At 35.0% G+C, this 21,361-nt stretch overlaps 1 protein-coding gene across 16 annotated transcripts in view; it reads left to right on the top strand.

Moving 5' to 3' along the window:
* GABRB2 (gamma-aminobutyric acid type A receptor subunit beta2) overlaps positions 1-21,361 on the top strand; it is a 321,436-nt gene that overhangs the window by 230,272 nt on the left and 69,803 nt on the right. For all 16 annotated transcript variants that reach the window (XM_087887361.1, XM_087887359.1, XM_087887354.1 and 13 more), the window contains one exon: positions 1,244-1,464. In XM_087887361.1, the coding sequence (XP_087743487.1) occupies positions 1,244-1,464 (221 nt within the window). The remainder of the gene's footprint in view (positions 1-1,243; positions 1,465-21,361) is intronic.

The raw sequence follows: 21,361 nt of genomic DNA, 5'->3' as shown, positions 1-21,361 counted from the left end.
GAGAAATAAACCCTCTTTGACCCCATCCTTACTATTAGACAGACATAATTATGTAGTCTTTTGTGCTTGGGTATTTTTCTGCAAGTTTATTTGGGTTCACTCTAGACAGTTGCCACTTCTCTTTATTGTCTGGTGCTGCTCATAAAGCCATACAATTTTTTAGGCTTCTCATAGCTATGGAGGGCAGTCAGGAGCAATAGTGCCAGTGGCCCTTTTCAATTCCACACTAAAACAAGGCCTTAACAAAATTGCCATCTGTGTTGCCTGAAATATCCCTCAGATTATTTGGGGATCCCAATCCTGTGGATTACAAACTACCTAGGCAAATTATTTAAATCAGTTCGTTGATTAAGCCTTTCATCTGTATTAAGGTATAACATTTTAACTGGTTCAAGTGAGTTTATTCAACTGAGAATCATGAAATACTGAGAGATAAAGCAGTATATATCAGTATCGTGCTATTGTGGTACAGGCCTCATCTGGAGGTACTGATGTCTAGAGAACTAATCATAAGATACTGTATCTTACTCTTCCCAGGATCCTTAGTGGGCTGAATGGATGTTTCCAGAAGAAGAGATTTATTTTATAAAGATAACTGCATCTTCAGACTTCAAGGAATGTCAGAAAGAGCTGCACTTTTTGTCTAATTAAGCCTTTCCTAATGCGGTGCTTTTTAGATGTGTTGAACTGTAATTCACATAATCTCTAGTTATGCAATGTATCTTTTTGAATACTTTGACAAGAAATCTTTGTTTTTGTCAGAAGCCTGAAAGCATTCTTTATAGAGACAGCCTTTACAATCATAATTTGTTTACTTGATTGAGCTAAGTGCAATTTTGTATTCAATACATGTGAATAGATAGATAAAATAAAATACTGTTATTAATATCTAGACAATTACATCCCCAAACTTTAATCAAATATTGTTGATTCTTAAAGAGAAAGCAATACTTATGGATAATTGCTTACATGGTACTTAATAGCCATTATTCCTATGCTTTCTCTTTTAATTAAAGGAACTTTTTTTTAAAAAAAAATGAGATAATATCATACAGAGTCTGGCGCCAAATATTTTTATATTTTCTATTTTGGAGGGCAACACTATTTATTTTTTAAAACATTAATTTTGTAGACAGTGGTGGTGAGTTGAAGAAGTACTCTTTGGTTTGGTTATTTCAAGTAGCAAAATAAAAAATAGTAAAATTTTCAACCTATTTTTTCCCTCTCTCTTCTATCATTTCAGGACTATACTTTGACCATGTATTTTCAACAAGCATGGAGGGATAAGAGGCTTTCGTATAATGTAATACCTTTAAATCTTACACTGGACAATAGAGTAGCAGATCAGCTTTGGGTTCCTGATACCTACTTCCTGAATGATAAGAAGTCATTTGTACATGGTGTCACCGTGAAGAACAGAATGATTCGTTTACATCCAGATGGGACAGTTCTCTATGGTCTCAGGTCAGCATTAAACATTTTGTATGGCCGCATTCTATATATAAACCAACAGGCTAATTCTCTTTTTTCCTTTTCTTTCTCTAGTTTTTCTCTTTTTAATGTACGTTGTGTAGAATTTTGCCAGCTTTCCTCAAACTTTGTGCTCTTCAAAACAGTTGGCACTAAAGTCCCATAATCTGAATGTCATTATGGCATTTTCAGTCCAAATCTTCAGGAGGGCACTAGATTGAGGAAAGCTAATATACAGTAGGTCTTGTAACAAAACTAAATGCCTTAATCACAAACAATGCAAGTGACTTCAGTGAAGAAACATCTTACAGACATGTATAACTCTATATAAAGACCTTTGCTTAACTATTTGGGGGGGGGGAAGAACAGTATGGATTGGACGGTGATACGTCTTTTTTATTTTAAATGGTTCTTGTCACACAATAAAAAATTGCAAAACAGCAGCAGCAAACCAAAATTGATATGTAACAGCTGAAAATAGGTATTAGAATTATACTGTGGCAGAATATTGAGAATGGTTTGATGTCTGTGAATTTCAAGATAAAGAGTTCTGCAGCAAAGATGCTTTCTTGTTACAAAACAGTAATATGTATATTCATCCTTGGGATGGGAAGATTTTTTTTTTTATAAAGTGTCAAGAAAAGATTTTCTTAACTCATTCCTCTGCCTCTTCATTTGTCCCCAAATGTCCCTTACATATGTACTTCCCGATATGGTATGAAAAATGCACCTGTGGATAATTTGAAATTGAAGATTATACAAAAGCCAAGAAAATATTTAGCATTTCTTGAACCATCTTGTCTCTAAAATTTAAAACACACAGACACACACACACACACACACACACACATTTTACAGCCAAGAATTGTGTGGATTATCAGACCTATGTTGTCACATAACACTTAAGTGAGTCACAAAATAACTCAACGTAAAATCCTTACATGAATTCACCTATATACGTTGACTTGTAAAAACAGGAAACTAAACTTTTATATATAGAAAGAACCGTCAGAAAACAGAAAACTTATTATTGTTTTTTGTGTTGTAATTTCTTCATGCAGTGACTTAGCATTTGACATATACATGAACTTTAATGGGTTTACGAAAGCTGGGCAAAAGAAAAAACCCTATTTTTTAATCCATCTAATCTAATCAGAAAAAAATATTGTATTAACAAGGCAGATTAAAAAATTAGTCTTCTCTAAGCCTTCTCCCATCAGATTGCTGTCCAGATGTGTTACATTTCAGCAGCACAAATGCATTTCCTCTAGGAATTCTGGAAGTCTGACACATCTGAAGGACAACAAATTGCAGAAGGTTGATTTAACTCTCTAGAAGCAGTGCTATCAAAGAAGTAGCTGCTAATTTATGTGACTAATATGATCTCCTTAAGCTAAGTTAGAGAGCCAGTTTTGTTGTAGTGGTTCAGGCATCAGGCTAGAAACCAGGATACTGTAAATTTTAGTCCTGCTTTAGAATTAGATGAAACCAACTGGGTGATCTTGGGCCAATCACTTTCTGTCAGCCTTAGGTAGGAAAAGCATTAGGTAGGAAAAGCCAGTAAAATTGCAGGGACTAGTCATAGGACTCAATACTGACTTGAAGGCACACACAATACAAACAAAGTCTAATGTCAAAGCACTTCCTTGTAATATCAGTTTTATATATAAAAACTATTGTTTTTATATAAAACAATAACATTCAAAATCCCAATATTATTGCAAAGGTAAGTACTGTTGAAAACAGCATGATTTATATCAAAATAAGTTTGGAATCAGGATTTCTGCATTTAGTATTTAGATATCTTTTTCTTCCCTAAAACAATCCTTTTCAGAATTCAGCTAGAGCTTTGATATGGAATATGAATGCTATCCAAGGCAAGGGGCATTTTGACTCGGCTTTAAGAATAAGCAATTTTAAAAATTGCAATAAAATATTTTTGCAATCTTGTTTTGGTGTTGGTCAGTATACAATTAGGAAGAAAAAAGTGGGAATACAATTATATGGCAATATACTGTAATTAAATTTAGGCATATATGTTTCTTCTTTACTTTCCATCTAAATGTATGAGTGACTTGCAGTTGCCCTGTATTCTGCCACATATCTATGCAAATCTCATATAATGTATAAGAATGTCAGGACACCACTTCCTTTTAATCTGCCAGCTGTATGAACAGATGGAAAGTATGTTACAAGACCAGAGGGAGATGTCAAAATTCAAACCACAGGGAAAGGAACAACATGCAGACTTTTATTTTTCTTTTACCATTATATAAAAATATACTGTAGATATTGAAAGATAGCACTAATCACCAGATTACTATTTGTTTTTAAAACAAAATGTCTTGGGATGTGCAATGAAAATAGCATGTTCTTTCAGCTTTTCTTTGCTTTGTGGGAATAAATATTTGAATACAATTTTTTTCCCAGAAAAATATCTGGTTTTTTTTTTATAGAAATAATCTGAAATCTGATTCATATTTGAGAGGAATAAATCAAAGGAACCAGTGAGATATTGAGATGGTTCTGTTATTAATATGTTCAGTTCTCTCTCGGCTCAGTTTTTATTTTTATTTAATAATTGTTATTGTATATTAATTGTTTTTTAATCTTATTGTATGCCATTCAGAGTCACTTTATCTTGAGATGGGCAGCAATTTAAATTGATATACAAACAAATAAATAAATAATCAAATAAATAAATAAATAACTTTATATTTCTGGCAGTTTTCTTAATTGATTCAAAACAATTTAAGATACCTCATTTTTTTCACTTCTCTCAATAACTTAAACTGAGATAAAGTGGCCTGCCTGGTACTACTCAAATAGTGAGTTAAGATTCGAGTCAACAACCTCAATACTATAAACTGTAAGAATGCAGATATTATATTTTTTTCTTAACATTTGTAAATAGCTGCATGACCTCATTTATGAGTAAATTAATTTTAGTTAAAAATACCCAACTGATATATTTACTAATCACTTTCTCTTTTAGAATATTTATTTTTTTATTTAAAAATATAACATACTTAGACATCATTTGCATTTAATTCTTTGTCAGTTACTCTAAAATTAGTATTCATCTTTATGATGATGATCGCTAAACATAGTTATTCAATTTGTAGTAAGATTTACAGACCTCAGATGGAAATACATAAAATTACTGATTAAGTTAGGGGAAAATTAAATTAGCAATAAAATACAATAAAATAGTGCTGAAAGATTAAATACTCAAAACTAAATAACTAAATTATAAAACTACTTTGCAGTATACATAAAAGAAAATGCTCAGTTTTAGAAGAGTAATTATAAAATAACATAAAACTTCAAATAGAATTGTCAAATTACATTATTTGGAACAAGAATTGTCATGCTTCACTATCTGTTTCCTAGTAGTACAAGCTCTTGAAACATAATCTGGCAACTGTTCATAGTTATTATAGTCTACCAAAAAGTAGGATTTAATATAATTTCATCATAAAATTTCACCATAAAATCATTACAGCAGCATGGGGTCAAGAGAGTTATCTGCTCCTGAGTATCAGGGACAGGACTGTCTGAAAAATGAACATATTGGTACCTTTGTTCCAGTACAGTTAAAGACAGTATGTTAAAATCTTCTAGGGTAAAAACCCTATAATATTTTTCTAGTAATAAGATTCTATAGATATTTAGCCAGGACCAAAGGTTTACTTAAGTTCCCTTACCAAAAAAGGAGAAAATTCCTAACATTATCTCTCTGTTAATGAAAATCTATTACTTCCTATCTAGCAAAGTTTTAGCTTTGGGAAGTCACAAAGAATACAGGTATGTTATAAGGTAGGCCGGTATGTATAATAATTTCTCCATCATGTTCTTCCAAGTTGAATAAACATTATCTAGTGGCAGCAGTGGAGCAAGATTTTCAGAGAAGAATGTCATGTTAAGCCAGTAAGTCATCATTTCTGCTTCCACTGAACTGAGAACTACTACAATCAGAATCTTGTACTGTAGACGCACTGAGATACCCCTGAGAAAATCCTGAGGAACTTACATTGAACAGTTTCCAAAAAAGGAAAAGTATTTTTACCAACACAGCTTTGATATATTGAAAACAACTTGAACAATTAAAAGTTAACCGTGTTTTCTTCTTGCACCTATCCTATCATTTTTAAATGTATATTTTAGAGCAAATGGTATGATTAGGAAGATCTCCAAATGTCATCAGCAATCAGCTCTATAGTTCTAATACCAATATATGCCAATGCTAAAAGAAATTACTGTATACTACAATGTGTCATAGAACAATACTGAAAAGAACTTCCATACCATAATTTTCTACAGTGCCATATTTTAAAAGTGTATCAAGTGAGATTCATCTACATATGAAGAAAACAAAATTTAGAGTGCAGTCATGAAACTCAAGTGTTGTTTATTTGTAGCTACTATATTCTATGGATCTCTTCGTTTTAAGATGGAACTAATTCAATAATATTTTCCATTATAAAGAAAGGTGGTTACTTTTAATAATCACAAGTGTTATAATATTTTATAATGGGAATTGTTTGGCTAGAAAATAAAATATTGTGCCATTGACAAATGATGCTGAAATAGAGCCAATTGATATGCTCTTTTGGGGATATATTTGATGTATCCCAAAAAGAGCATATAATTACCAAGGAATCTCGGTCAGAAGAGACATTGGAGGGTGCATGGGCCTGAACCTGGGCCTGATCCGCTGACAAATGGGATCCCTCCACATCAACTTGGGAGTTAGCAGAATTTGACACCCAGGATGAGGTCCTGCGCTGGAGCTCTAAGGTAATGCCCTGTTGAATGGTTTGTTGAATATAGGAAGTCAGCTCTGGTGAAATAATAACCCCATCCCTTTCTTGTTCTGGAACCTGGGAAGTACTAGCCACAGCTGGGATTGCCTGTTGCCCCAGTGATGATAAGGCCCTGGGAGGAAATGGTTCTGACTGGGGCCCAAACAAAGCTTCATTGACTCCCTCCTGGCCAAAAATGGTGGAGGGGTCCCCATTCGGGGACAAGGCCGGGATGGAGGCCTGTGGGACCGGTACTGCCCCCGATGGGGGAGTAGCAGGCTCAGAAGGTTGGACTGGATGAACCAGCTGCTTTAAAGAAGCATCCTTGAGGGCCTTTTGTATCATGCGCTCAATGGCCTTATGGCACTTGAGCTCCTCCCTAGCCAGAGCAGAAGCAGAACTGGCCGCCTTAGTGGAGGTGGCAGATTTCTTGCTTGGTTTGGTAGGGACTGGATGTGAAGTCCCTGCCACCTCCGTATCCTGCAAGCCATGCCTTGAAGCCTTAACCGGCTGGGTGGTGGCCATTTTGAATGAGGCTGAGGTGAACTAGGCCTCTAACGATACACATGGTGATCCCAAAATGGCGGCCGGGGCAAACGAAGGGAAAGCTGAGTGGCCTGGAACCAAAAGGCGGCTCGAGAGGAGAGCCAGCTGCAACTCCACTCTTTGAATCACTCATGCGGCTACATCGGGCTTGGAGTCGCTGCTCCTGGTGGTTTCATGCGATAAGGGAGGTCTGAAGGTCTCCAATCCAAAAGCAGAGCTGGCAGACGTATGGGCCAAGCCCAGGAGACACTGCTCCAGTAGCCTGTCAGCCAACAGAGCGCCGCGGACCCCCACAGCCTTCAGCGGTAGACAGGAGGAACTCTGACCCAGGACGTAATCGGACGTAATCAGACCCTGCCTCCAGCAATGCTGGGAGGCTCCTGCAACCGCACGTCTTGTGGATCGGTCAGGGACGTCAGCGGAAGTCGGTTAAAGACCAACCCGCTGGAACAACTGGAGTCTGCTACCAGTGACGCTGGGAGGCTTCAGGAACCACGAGTGGTTCACAGCAGTATTGGGCCTTCAGCAGGCTTGGGTGCAAAACCCTTCACGCTGGCAAGCTCGACTTAAAATAAAGGGAGCAATTTCAAAGGAGGCTCAACCAAATAAAGGAAGCAAAGGAATTTAGAATGGGCAGCTCAGCGATCTGTGTCCTGTCCAAATCAGACCGAGTCTGAAAGCTAGAAAGCAGTAGGAAGGGGAGGAGCTTATCAGCTTGCAGACTCGGTCCATGGACATCAGATGAGAGTTAACCCATTCCTGACTGCTGGCCCCATGAGCAATGAGAAAATAGCATTTTAACTATGTGTATATTATGCATTTTCATAAAACTATTTTTGGACATGGAATATCATGGTTCCTCTTTCCTGACACTTATAGACTGTTAAAAGCATAAATATGAAGTACTGATACTACCACCACCACCCCATAAAAGCTTCGGGCTGCAGTTATATGTGTCAGCTCTGGAAGTTTTGACTGGATGAAGCTTCTTACTCCACTGAAGCATTGTATCTTTCAGGATAATTGAAAAAAAGGAAAAAATAAAATGGGCAAGTTATGCTGATAAAAGGCAAGCAAAGGCTTGTGTTTAGTTGATGATTTCGGTGAGGGGTTACTTTTTTGGATAAGAGGTAACGAAACATTTCAGAAGTGGACTTTGAAATTTTTACTTGTCTTTATTATTAACATTTTAATATTCATGGCTAGTTGCTTTGGCTTATCAACAATTTTATGGCCAGTTCAGAAGAAGAGTTCCAGTCAGCAATAAATATAGACATTATCTTTTCTATGATCTAAAGAAGTCAATGTATGGTTCCCAGTTGCAATGTATGGCTGTGAAAGTTGGACCATAAGAAAGGCTGAGTGCCAAAGAATTGAGGCCTTTGAACTCTGGTGCTGGAGAAGACTCCTGCGAGTCCCTTGGACTGCAGGGTGATCAAACCGGTCAGTTCTAGAGGAGATCAACCCTGACTGCTCTTTAAAAGGCCAGATCCTGAAGATGAAACTCAAATACTTTGGCCACCTAATGAGGAGGAAGGACTCACTGGAGAAAAGCTTAATGCTGGGAAAGATTGAGGGCAGAAGAAGAAGGGGACGACAGAGAATGAAGTGGCAGGATGCAGTCACCGAAGCAGTAGGTGTGAGCTTAAATGGACTCGAGGAAGGCCTGGAGGAACATTGTCCATGGGGTCATAATGGGTCAAACACAACTTTGCAACTAACAACAAAGAAGTCAATTTAGCCATCTCAGCAAGTTCATCTTCACCAACCATTCCTCCATTATACACAGGGCTTAATAAACTTTAAAATCCTCTGAATCACGTGTGTATATGAATACAAAATTTTCTAGCTTTTTTTCAAGTCTATCAACTATGATAAAATATTCTTTCTTGTAATTCATATTTGTAGTATAAAATTGAAGTGCCTTTATACATTCTAGACAATTTCTCAGGCGGCATATACCAACAGCACATCATTTTATAAAAATTATCTTTAAGATAATTTTTATAAAACAGTGTAAATTTCAATTCTTTCAACCACATATGTATCCATTGTTCAATCTGTGTATTATAAACAAAATGTTTTTTATACATTCTTTCACTTGTTCTTCTGTTTCAAATTTCAATATATTTTTACATTTTAGTAATTACATATTATCATTTGTACACAATTCTGTTTCAGACTCAGTCTCACAATGTTCAAAACCATATGCTCTTTTGTCTATTTTAAATCTTTCTGAAAGCTATAAATAAGAAACTGTTGGCAACCATGTCCTCTACTACTAGTTCTTTTGATTTAAGTTTATATTTCCGTTGACAAAATTCCTGTACTTACCATAAGTTAGCCATTTGTTTTTGCTTATTATTTCTCATATATAAAATGCTTTTTGTGTTGAGAGCCACAAAGGTATTTTTGGGCACAGTCTGAGTTTATATCTATTCTATATTCTCAACATGAAACCTCCAACATTTTTAAAATCATTGTTAAAGTCTAATTTTGTGCCTCTTTGGTTTTAGTGCTATATTGGTCTGTTTCCAATTCTTTGGCATCTTTATTCCTTGCAAGATTGATTTCATAGTATTTTGTAAAGTTTGCAAAAGTTCATCATCAAAACATTTATAGTAATAACCTATTAATTCATCTGGTCCAGATACCTTTCTCATTTAATCTTTTTTACAGCTTCAAAAACTTTCCTTTTTGTTATAAGTCCATTTATAATTAGTCTCTGTTCGTCTGTAATCCTTGCTAAATTTTGTTTCTTTAGACATTGATCAATTATCTCTACAGAAATACCACTTCCTTTAGACAGGTTTAAATAATATTGATAGAATGCTTTTTGTATGGCTGTGTTATCCACTAATACAATATCTCCCTCTTGCAATTTCAATAACATTTTCTTTTCTTTTTCTTTTCATAATTTATATACCAGGCACTCCCCTGATTTATTTGTAAACTTTGTTACTATTTCTTTGCTTTGCACCGTTCATTTTTTATTTCCATTTCTCATACTCTTATAATTTTTTGTTGTTATTTGCAAAGTCCGACCCATCGCAACGGTTGGGACCCTTGACCCATGGACAAGGTTCCTTCAGGCCTTCCTGTCCTCTACCATCCTCTGAAGTTCATTTAAGGTCACTCCTACTGCTTCAGTGACTCCATCCAGCCACCTCATTCTCTGCATTCCCCTCCTTCTTTTGCCCTCAATCGTTCCCAACATTAGGCTCTTCTCCAGTGAGAATATCTCTTAACATAGATAAATGTTATTGTAAGAGCTTAATTTGTTGAAAAATATTTTTCTTTTCTGGAAATTTCTTCTTTTTTTCTCTTTATATCATCCAAAAGAGCTCCTACACTATTGTTTCTTTTTGTAGCAACATTTTGCTTTGTCTCCATCTAAAAGTACTAAATTTTATTTTATAAATTAAAATAGCAATAGCATTTAGACTTAGATACTGCTTCATAGTGCTTTTACAGCCCGCTCTAAGCAGTTTACAGAGTCAGCATATTGCCCCCAACAATCTGATTAAACAAAATAACAGAATTATGATTCAAAGAAGTCTTTTGAAATATCTCTACTTTAGAAACCTTAGTAGCCATGTTCTTTGAAATCAAACTTATGTCTGTACTGGAAAAGGATCCATGACTTTCAGAAAAATAACTGTGCTTTCTCAAATTGCCATTTTTCTGTCTCCATATATCAACCAGCCCTAAATTGTTCTTCGAATCTAAGAAAACTTTTGGTAATTTGCCTTGAGTGATTTTAATATCTGAAGTTCTAGCCCACTGTGAGGAGATCACTCTATTCTACTTAGAGATCCCTCAAAAGAGCTGTGGTGGCGCAGTGGTTAGAATGCAATACTGCAGGCTAACTCACTGCTCACTCCAGAAGTTTGATTCTGAGTGATTCAAGTTTGACTCAGCCTTCCATCCTTCCAAGGTCGGTAAAATGAGGACCTAGATTGTTGGGAGCAATATGCTGATTCTGAAAAACCGCTTAGAGGACACTGTAAAGTGCTATTGATATTTCTTTTGCTATTGCTATTCCAATTCCTATCAGACACTAATTTTCATAAGAGAAACATATTAATATCTCCAAAAGCCCTTTACAGAACATTACTTTATCCTAATTTAGGGCATAAATTCCCAGTAATCCTACTCTCATGCAAATTAACTTCCTCCCCAACAGTTGTACTGTGCTCATCAGTCAATACAAATTCTGGTTTTAGTTGGGAATTTGCATATATATATATATATAACAACTCTTTTTATTTCCTTTTTTTTTTTTTGTTCCTGCTTAAATAAATTATATCCCCAAATGGTTATAAGTCAAATATTTTATATTATTTTCCCTAATATATTTTCAGGAAATTATATCTTGTTTTAACTTTTTTAAATAATTATCTTTTTTCTCTTTTGAGGAGCATTTGCTATGTTTATAATCTACATTAAGCATTTGTAATCCATAATCAAGCCAAAAAAATTACAAAAATCTATTCCTGTATTGCCTAGATCAGTACTATCCTTTCAGTTTTCTGTTGCACTTGTTGGAATTTTTTTGTAGTCTCATCTGACACCTCTATTTGAATTCCTCTTTAAATTTTTCAAGAATTTTCCTTGCCTTTTGGACAGAATCAAAATCAGTCAAAATGTCTCCTCTTTAAAAATAAAAATCACATCTTCCAATTTGTCCCATTAAAATTGAATCTTCTGCGTTAATTCTCAGGAAAGAAAAAGAATACTTTTTTCTCTCATGCAAGATTCTAATAAATTTCTTTAAGAACAATTACATTTGTATTATCAATCTTCAGTCTTGATAATTTTGCAGTCAGCTGCAAAATTTGATCTCTTGTTCTTCCTCACAAAGTATACCAAAAATCCTTTGGAACCTTTCCTATCCTCACAAACCTTGTATTTATTGTATAGAGTTTATCAACTTTTTTCTATAGCCTTCTCATTCAAATCCAAAAAATTTGCAAAAGCTTTAATAAACTTTTTCCCAATATCTTTATCAGAATGTTCTGGAATTGCTCTAAATCTCAAATAAAATTCCTTCTCTCTCAATTCCAATAGAGCCAAATTATTTAGTTTTCTTTCCAACTATGTCCATAACTTCTGTCTTTACTCTCCAAAATTTCCACCAATTTGTTTTACATCTCCAGAAAGTCGTTTCACAGACCTTTTCATCTTCTTAAGTTCTTATTTCATCTCCTCTTTCATCCTTCATCCATTCTCTTTCAAAAGCTGTCAGTTTAGTATCAAGTGATTCAGCTAACTTACTGTTCAGTTGCTCAAATATTTTCTGAATCGAATGTGGTGTAATTCCTCTCACTGCAGGTTGCTCTATATATCCATACCCCCTACTAATTTTACAGCTTTTCTGGTGGTTGCCATTATAATATTATTACCTTAAAATGAATGTTTCTCAAATAAGCTTCCTTTTTTCCCTATTTTGTCTTCCTGTACCCTTAATTTTTTTTATATCAAATAGCAGGAGTTACAGTTACAGTCAGGCTCACAGTCAGCATCTCTATCTTTATATTTTTGTTTTGTAATATCCGTCAGTTGTCTGCATTTCTTAATGGTAAACAAAAGAAAATTCCACAAAGTCCAGTTTATTTCTCTATTTTAATTCCAATCTGTTCAAAAGAACTTTCACCAAAAAGTAAGTTTTAAAAATAAATGTATCCTGTATCCATTTTAAACTTTTTTGTACCTTCTTCTAGTTAAGTTCTTTTTGGACAAAAGTTTTTTAAATCTTTAAAACCCTTTTTCTTTTTGTAATCCTGAAAGAACATTGATTCACCAAGTGAAATTTTCTTATCCTGCTACTCTCTCTTCAGTTATAAATTAGTTAGTTAAAACTGTTTAAGAAATGGGCTCAGGTGAGCCTTACATCTATATAGGTTGCATTATGGCTGCAAGCTTGATTGAAATCCCTCAACTCTCAGCCGCTCAACTCCCTAGCTAAGCACAAAAACTTCAGTTCCTGCAGTCTATTCAGGAGGAGCAGCTGTTTAGATTACCTGTGGGCAATCTCATGATCTCTTCTTTTTCTGCAGAGACTGCACTACCAGAATCTAGGACAGGGGTGTCAAACTCACGACATGTTTTCATCACGTGATGTATCACAACTTTATCCCCCTTCGCTAAAACAAGGGTGGAGGTGGCCAGCACATGACACATCCAGCCCACGGGCCGTGAGTTTGACACCCCTGATTTAGAACCTATCTCTGCCATTATGCTGTCCCTGCTCCTTCAGGAATGACTATTTCTCCATGAATTCTCACTGGAAATGTATTTGTAATTGATACATAGTTTCCTACTACTACTATATTTTTTCTTATTCAGAAAATCTGCCAGAAAGGAACTGCAAGCCAACTGCAAATATATTTTGTTTAGTAGTTCTATAAACCATGTATCTGGAAGTACTCTCAAATGTTTCTTTTCACTGTGGTAGTGAATATTGCTCTACAACTTCTAACTATTAAAAGTTAAAAGTCTAACATAAAATATAAAATCAATCAACAAAAAAGCAAGTGGTACCTGGAAATTAAATTTACATTGGTTTATGTCTACTTTCACAAAAATGTGAATGCTTATATGAAAAATGATTGATAGTCTTTAAGATGCTACAATACTTTTATTACAAGAAAATGTTCTATTGGTATATGTTTTTATGGTAAATTGTTTTTCCTCTTTGTAAATAAAATATGAATTAGACTAAAAGCATGCACTGAGCATTAGGATTGGGTTTGTTAAAACTTAAGAAGCCATGTAAGCAATTCCACTAAACAGCCTGACAAAGCTGGTTCAGAAAAAAAAAGATTTAATACTATAGACTGTAGGATTACAGAACTCTTTTTGATAAGCTTTTCATCTCATTCAGCATCTCATCATTATCTCTCTAGAGTCTCAAATAATCCATCTATATTATTATGTGTATGGATTTCAAAGTGGTTTTATAGATGCAAATGTAGGAAATTCCACGCAGGAGATAAGAGTTGTAATTTCAGGCCTTGTATCTAGTAATATTTGCTGTCTTAGATTTTTATGTTTAAAGTTCTAAAATGCAAAGTAAGATAATCATTCAAAGATTGCTCAGTCTTACTTCTTCTAATGGCCATATTTTTGGATATTTAAATAACCTTGTTTTAAAGTTGCTCTAAGGAAGGCAAAAGAAATTGCAGTGGCTAAAACTGAAGTTGCTTTGAAGTATTCCAACTCAGAAATGAATTCTTTTCTAAAACCTTTGTCTCTTCTTCTTTCCATGGAACTGACAGTTGCCCAAGGATGAGCTATGAAAACATTTGTTCATAAATGGATGATAGTTTAGGTCATTAGTGTTTATTTATGAATGCAATATCAGGAGGCTATTCATTATATAATTCAGACAAAATATTCTCTAGAGATTATTTTGAGGATGTAAATATTTGAAAATTTCTTAGTATTCCTTTGTCCATAGATTGCAGCTATATGAGTTGATGCTGCTGCTGAAAAATCCAATTACTTCTTGAGAATATGAATCTACCTGTCTGCAAAGATGCTATTAAATTAAATGTAATAGACCTTGGAAAATATTTGGCAATTCAGTGTGTCAAGTGGAATTCTGTATGTAGCATCCTTTTATGTTAAACCCCATGCTATTTTTTCCAGCATACTAATCAGTTAGGACAAAACATGAGGCAATACAAAGGTATAGGAAAATAATTGGGGGGGGGAAGCTGCTCAGGGATGGTGCCCTAATTATTTATACCTCTTACATATTCTATTATCTACATACCTGTCATGTTTGCATATCAAGTTACAGGCAAATGTTGAAGAAACCCCAGCTCCAATTATACAATATGTTTGGATAAATCCCTAAGTGATTTGTGCAATATGCTTCCGTGAACTCATAGACCAATAAAATATTTACATGGCACATCTTTCTTCAAATTTGAGCATATATTTACTATTTAGGTGCAGTTGTTTACAAACTCACATAACAAAATAGACAATTATAGAAGCTTGGACACCTTGTCAGTAGTTAGTTAATTTATAAAACTTCATTTGGTGGAAACATCATAGCTTCCAAACATTTCTTGTAGCTGGCTAAAAAAAAAAACTTTTTTTTTTGTTTTGCTTTAAATTTTTTTCCCATCTTTCTTGTAGAATTTTTTTAGGTGAAAATATTTTCCAATCTTCTATGTGCCACAAATTTTATATCTCCTCACTGATTTTTGGAACTATCCACATCTAGAAATAATGAATGAAATCACAAACTTTTATCTTTCTTAGCTGTAATTCTTGATTAATTTTGAGGTGTTTCAGATTGATAACCCTGATTTATATAACCCCTTTCATCAAGAATTTGTTTCACTGACATATGTGGTATAGCCCAACAGTTATTTTTTTGTTTCCTCAATCACACTTGTAGCACTTTAAAATTAACACATTCCTTTCAGCATTCATTTTTTTCTGAACTGCAATCTTTATTAGATGTATGAATTAAGATCCTAAGCTTTAGATGCATGTTTCTAATTGGAGAGGAAGTTTCAGTAAACTCAGCTGGAAATGAAATGAAAAAGTACAAGCTGTGCTGCAGTGGCTATTAAAAAGAGGAGAGAACCATAACATGTATAATATTTGGAAGGACTTCACAGTTGTTTAAAAACCTGAAATATTCTGTATTGACAGTAGTGGCAAGCTATTAGCCATAGTTTTCCTTGGCTTTCATTGGCATGGCAATGCTGATGAATTAAATTGAGCAGTGAAGAAAAGGAATGTAAAGTAAAATTAGAATATTATTAGACTAATAAAGATGTAATGTTAGCAAGAAAAACATGCCCTAAACATTTTGCAAAGCATATTTCTGATACTAGAGGAATATTAAAGAAGTTTGTTATGGAAACTGTTTAAAGAAGAGTTGGATCAAGAATAAAAGAAGTAGGATAATTCCAAAAATACTAATTTATATAATTAAATTTAAGGTTTCTAGTTTGAATACCATATTTTACTCTTGTTTCATTCAACTAATCTGAAATTTAAATAGGATTCATTTAGCAAATTCAGAAATTAGAACTGCATTTTATACAATTCTCTTTTCTCTTTCTCTCTCTCTCTCTCTCTCTCTCTCTCTCTCTCTCTCTCTCTCTCTCTCTCTTTCTCTCTTTCCAAATAGGTATTTTTTTCTCCATGACAATCTGTCCCAAACCTGTTATTTCATCTTTGAATGATGTAGTCATCTCACTGTAATTGGGTCCATTCACTTTGCTGCTGGACATCCTCTTCTACTATTTCCCTCCACCTTTCCTAAGATTACAGCCTTCACTAGAGAGCTAGATCTTCACATAATGTGACTGAAGTAGAATAAGTTAAGCCTTCATAGTGTGTCACAGGGTATACCATGCTTGTATGATTCTGATTTTTGTAGGTAAAAACAAATCATATTTGTGGCTTCCTGATCTATATATAGTTTCCTCATGAGGAAATCAAGATGGTCTAGGATTCCCACTTTTCTAAGTGCATTCTACAGCTTGACATAATCAGTTCAAACAAGGTCTTCTATTTGTTCATTTGTTTTGTCAGATGTAAATGCCTTATTCTCTAATGTGTAAATAGTGTACAAACAGGGTATCAGGGGTTAACTTATTCTTCACTTCTTAATGTATTCATAATTCACCACTCCCACATATAGCTCCACCCATTGTATATATAAGGAGCTACCTACACCCTTTCCCTTGCTTCTATCTGTGAATATTCAGTGAATATAGAATGCCTATTGTAAATAAAAGAATATATAGTTAAACCTTTAACTCTTGCTAATCTTATTGAGTCTGATCCTGAAAATATTGCAACAAGCTGGTAGCAGAGGATGGTTAATTGACTCAATAAAAAAACTTTAAATTGTCTAAGAAAGATAGGCCCAACACCAGGGCCTACAGCAAAGAAATGGAAACGGAACAAGAAATAATCAACGAATCCACAAACGCAATTTCGAGAGAGTCCGAAGAATACACCACTGAAGACGAAGAAATAATTGATGACCAGGAGGAAATCGAAATAGAGAATAACGAACTCAGGTCAGAGATATTAAAACTATTAAAAAGCCAGAAGAATGATGAAAGCCTCATCGCGAACCTCCAAGATATGCTGAAGAACAGCGGAGCAGCGAGAGAGAAAAACATCACTAATGAAAAGCCTAAAGACCCAAAAATAGTGAGTGAAATGATTGCGGAGAAAATCATTACAAAGAAGAAAAACGGTGATCCCGCGCGAAAATTTGAACGGCAGCCATCTTGGTTTCAACAGGCCTCCAAGATGAGCGAAGCAGAGCCAATCAGCAAGCTCAATTCAAAATTTCTGGCGCGAAAAATGTTATCAGACAACGAAAACGAAAAAGAAGATTCAAACACCTCAGAAGAATCAGAACCAGAAAGTGAGGACGATTCAACAAAACACCAAATAAAATCAGCAATGAAAACGCTCTTTGCTGCATTTGGGCCAAAACTAAAAATTACTAAAAAGATGTCGAAGAAACGAACGAGCAAGCCAATGCCTCAAGACCTGCCCGCTCCCATCCTGACTACGAGAGCGCTGACGCCCGAACCCAGAGAGCCCTGCCGATACCGCCCTACGCCGCAGACCGAAGCAAGCACCTACGCCCTCAATAGAAGAGGAAGAGCAGCCACCGTCGTCAGGACTCCCAAAGTCGAACCAGAGACCGACTCGTCTGAAGAGGAGCAGAGCAAGCAAGCCGCAATGGGGAGAACCTTCCACGACGCCGCCGAAGAAGAAATGGGCAACGCGCATGCGCGAAACTACGCAGACGGTCCGGGAAGACATGAACTGGAGAGAAGACCATGCAGACTCGTAGCGAGCATCCCCACGCCGTTTTGCAATTTTCTGCATTTACGAGACCACGGACTACCTCAGGTTGTAAGTAATGGACCCAATAATGTCGGAAATTTACCCAGTGACTTCCCAAAACTAAGGGTTGATGGCATTAATTTACAAGAATGGTATCAACAGCTCCAGGTTGTCTTTATGAAGGAAAGCTTACTGTTTTTTATCACTAGTCCCCCAAAAAGACCTTGGACTCTAAAAATAGATTGTTTACACCATAGAGCTTTTTTCTTAATAATATCTAGTGTGTCTCCTGCAATGTATCACAGCATTAAGCCAAATTTGACTGTTTCAGAAATTATTCAATGCATGTTTAATTTGTTTCACAGTGACAGTGTAGCTACCACCACAAGAATATCTAAAGATTTCTTTTCGTCTAGGGTAAAACCAGGGGTTTCCATAAGTGAGCATTTAATATCTTTGAACAAAATAAGAGCTGAACTGCATTTGAGGGGGGAGGTGATTTCAGACCAAACAATGAAAAGTGTTATTATCAACTCACTTGATCCATCATGGGACAATTTTATGTCACATTTAGACACAATCAATCTAGGATATTTATCCATAGAAAGTCTGTCCAACAAATTGATAACAGAAGATAATTCAAGAAGGAATCGTTCTAACAATCACACAGAACACAAACCATATAGGAAAGTAGCTTTCCAAGAAAAATATAATGGAACATTTAAATGTCATAATTGTGGATCCAGGGAACACAATAGAAGAGATTGCCCAAAATTTTTAAAAGAAAGATATAGATCAGAATACAGAAACAAATACGATTATAGACAGCCTTCCATCGAAAGGCATAGATATAGGAGCCCACCAAATCACAGAGAGAACAGAGGGGGCAGAGACAATTCAAAGGATAGAAAATCTGGTTCACTGAATGGGTTAAATAAACAAGACAACACTAACACACAGCAAAGTGAGAACAATAATTGGCTTATTGATTCTGGAGCAACTAATCACACCACTAATAACAAAAATATATTGTCTTCATTTGCAGAAGATAAATTTGTAATTAAGGTAGCTAACCAAGAAAAAGTTCAAGTATTAGGTAGAGGAAATGTAACCTTGCCTGGTCTAGGAAAAATAGAGGGGGTATTACTAATACCTGAAATACCTCATAACATATTAAGTGCCATAAAACTAAGCAGAGATTCTGACATTAACATTGTCTTTTCAAAAGGAAAGGCAACTTTGGAAAAGAATAAAATAAATATAGGCACTGTGATGATTAAAGGAGGCCTACCTTATCTGATAACAAAAGAAAAATGGTTACATAACATTGATTCAAATATGGAAGATTGTATTGAAATAGATAATGAGAATGTTAGCAACAGTGACAATGATGAATGTAAAATATCTCATGATCACACAGATGCACACAATGACAAAAAGCCAAAAATAGGTAAACCAATTCATGATGAGTGTGCTCACATCTTACATAGGAAGTTAGGACATGCCAGTTTTCCTGTAGTACAAAAAATGACTGAACACGCAGAAGGTGTTAAAATAAAAAATTGTGAAAATTATCTGGAATGCTCAGTATGTAAATCTACAAAACTAAAAACTAGTCCCAGGCCAAGAAAATCTACTAGATCAACTAACAAAATTTTTGATTTAGTACACATGGACTTAGTTGGTCCATTAACTCCATCAATCACTTATAGAAAACGTTACTTCCTGACAATAGTGGACGATTATAGCCGCTATGGATTTGTTTATACATTAAAACACAAAGATGAAACATTTCAAAAATTTAAAGAATTTTACAAACGCATAGAAACACAACACAACATCAAAATAAAACAAATTATGACAGATAGAGGATGCGAATTCATGTCTAAAGAATTCTCCCAATGGTTAAAAGACAAAGGAATGTTACATTACACATCTAGTCCATTTTCTGCGTTCCAAAACGGGATTGCAGAGAGGAAAAATTCCACATTACAAACCATGATTAGATGCACATTGGAAGATGCTGGCTTAGGCAAACAATTCTGGTCAGAAGCCTTACATTATTCAAATTACACACAAAATAGAACATGGTCCAGCATTGTAAATAAGACACCATATGAAGTGATGTATAATAGAAAACCAAAATTAGCACACATGCATATATTTGGAGTCACAGCAGACGTACACATACCTAAACAATTAAGAAGAAAGGGAGAGAATGTGTCCAGAAGACTCAGATTTATGGGATATGAGACTGGCACTAAAGGGTACAGATTCATTGATGGTAATAACAAATTTATAGTCTCCAGAACAGCTGTGTTCCATGAACAAGCCAACTGGTCTAAATTACATCTTAATGAAATATTCCCAAATAAATATAAAGATACAAAATCTCACGAGAAAGGGACTATAGAAAAGCAAAATATCAACAAATATAAAAACAAAACCAAGACTTGGACAAATAGCCAACACAAAATAAAGACAGACACACTAACAAAAAAGGAAGCAAGATATTTGCATGATAACGATAGTAAACCCGAAAAAATCATTAGAAACACCAGAAATCAAATGCCAAATAAATACAAGGATTATGTAATGCATATGGATGGTGAACCAACAACACCTAATACATATGAGGAAGTGCTAAAACTTCCTCGCGAAGAAAAAGAAAAATGAGAATTAGCAATGAAGAAAGAGATGGAAAGTTTACAAGGATTAAATGTATTTACACCTGCAATTGCACCTAAAGATAAAACAATTATTGGTACCAGGTGGATATATAAAATTAAGAATTTAGAGGGAGGCAATACCCTATACAAAGCTAGATTAGTTACACAGGGTTATGCACAGAAATATCCGGAGGACTATACTGACACGTATTCCCCCACTGTAAGAACAGAGAGTGTCAAAACAGCTCTAGTGGTAGCATCAGCACTCAATCTTGATGTATTCCAATATGACATACAGACTGCGTACCTACACGCAAAACTAGATAAGGAAATATACGTAAGAGCACCTCACAGTCAATACACAAACAGAAATGAGACTTGGTTGTTAAACAAGAGTTTATACGGGCTAAAACAATCTGGTAAACGGTGGTATGATTGTTTAGTAAAAGTACTTAAGACCATGGACTTCAACGCTACCACTGCTGATAATTGTTTCTTTGTCAAGAGGGGTGATGATTACATTGAATTTGTATTGATTTATGTGGATGACATTTTATACATAGGAAAACATAAAGAGAGAAGAGAAACTTTTGTAACTAAATTAAATGAGCATTTCTCGTTGAAATCTTTAGGCAAGGTAAACAAATACCTTGGTGTCCAAATTAATAAGACAAAAAGGGGATTCAAACTTACCCAGAGAGATAAGATCATAGAACTTTTAAATAAATGCAATTTAAACAATGCCAAACCTTGTGATACTCCTATGCAAACTGACTTTCTAAGAAATACTGATGAATCTTCTCCCGAATTCAAGGACAACACATTTTATAGATCAATCATAGGTTCACTCCTTTATATATCTAATTGGACTAGACCAGATATCGCTTTACCACTCAATTTATTATCCAGGCATGTCAGCAAACCAACAATGTATCACTGGGAAGCTGTTAAAAGAATTTTAAGATATCTAAAAAGTACACTAGACTTTTGTTTAATGTTAGAACCTAATGATAATAAAGAACC

The sequence above is a fragment of the Pantherophis guttatus genome, chromosome 2 (genome assembly GCF_059756535.1).
Source record: "Pantherophis guttatus breed Tessera chromosome 2, ASM5975653v1, whole genome shotgun sequence".
Classification (NCBI taxonomy): domain Eukaryota; kingdom Metazoa; phylum Chordata; class Lepidosauria; order Squamata; family Colubridae; genus Pantherophis; species Pantherophis guttatus.
Note: the sequence above shows the minus strand (reverse complement) of the source record. Positions and strands in the feature narration are given on the sequence as shown.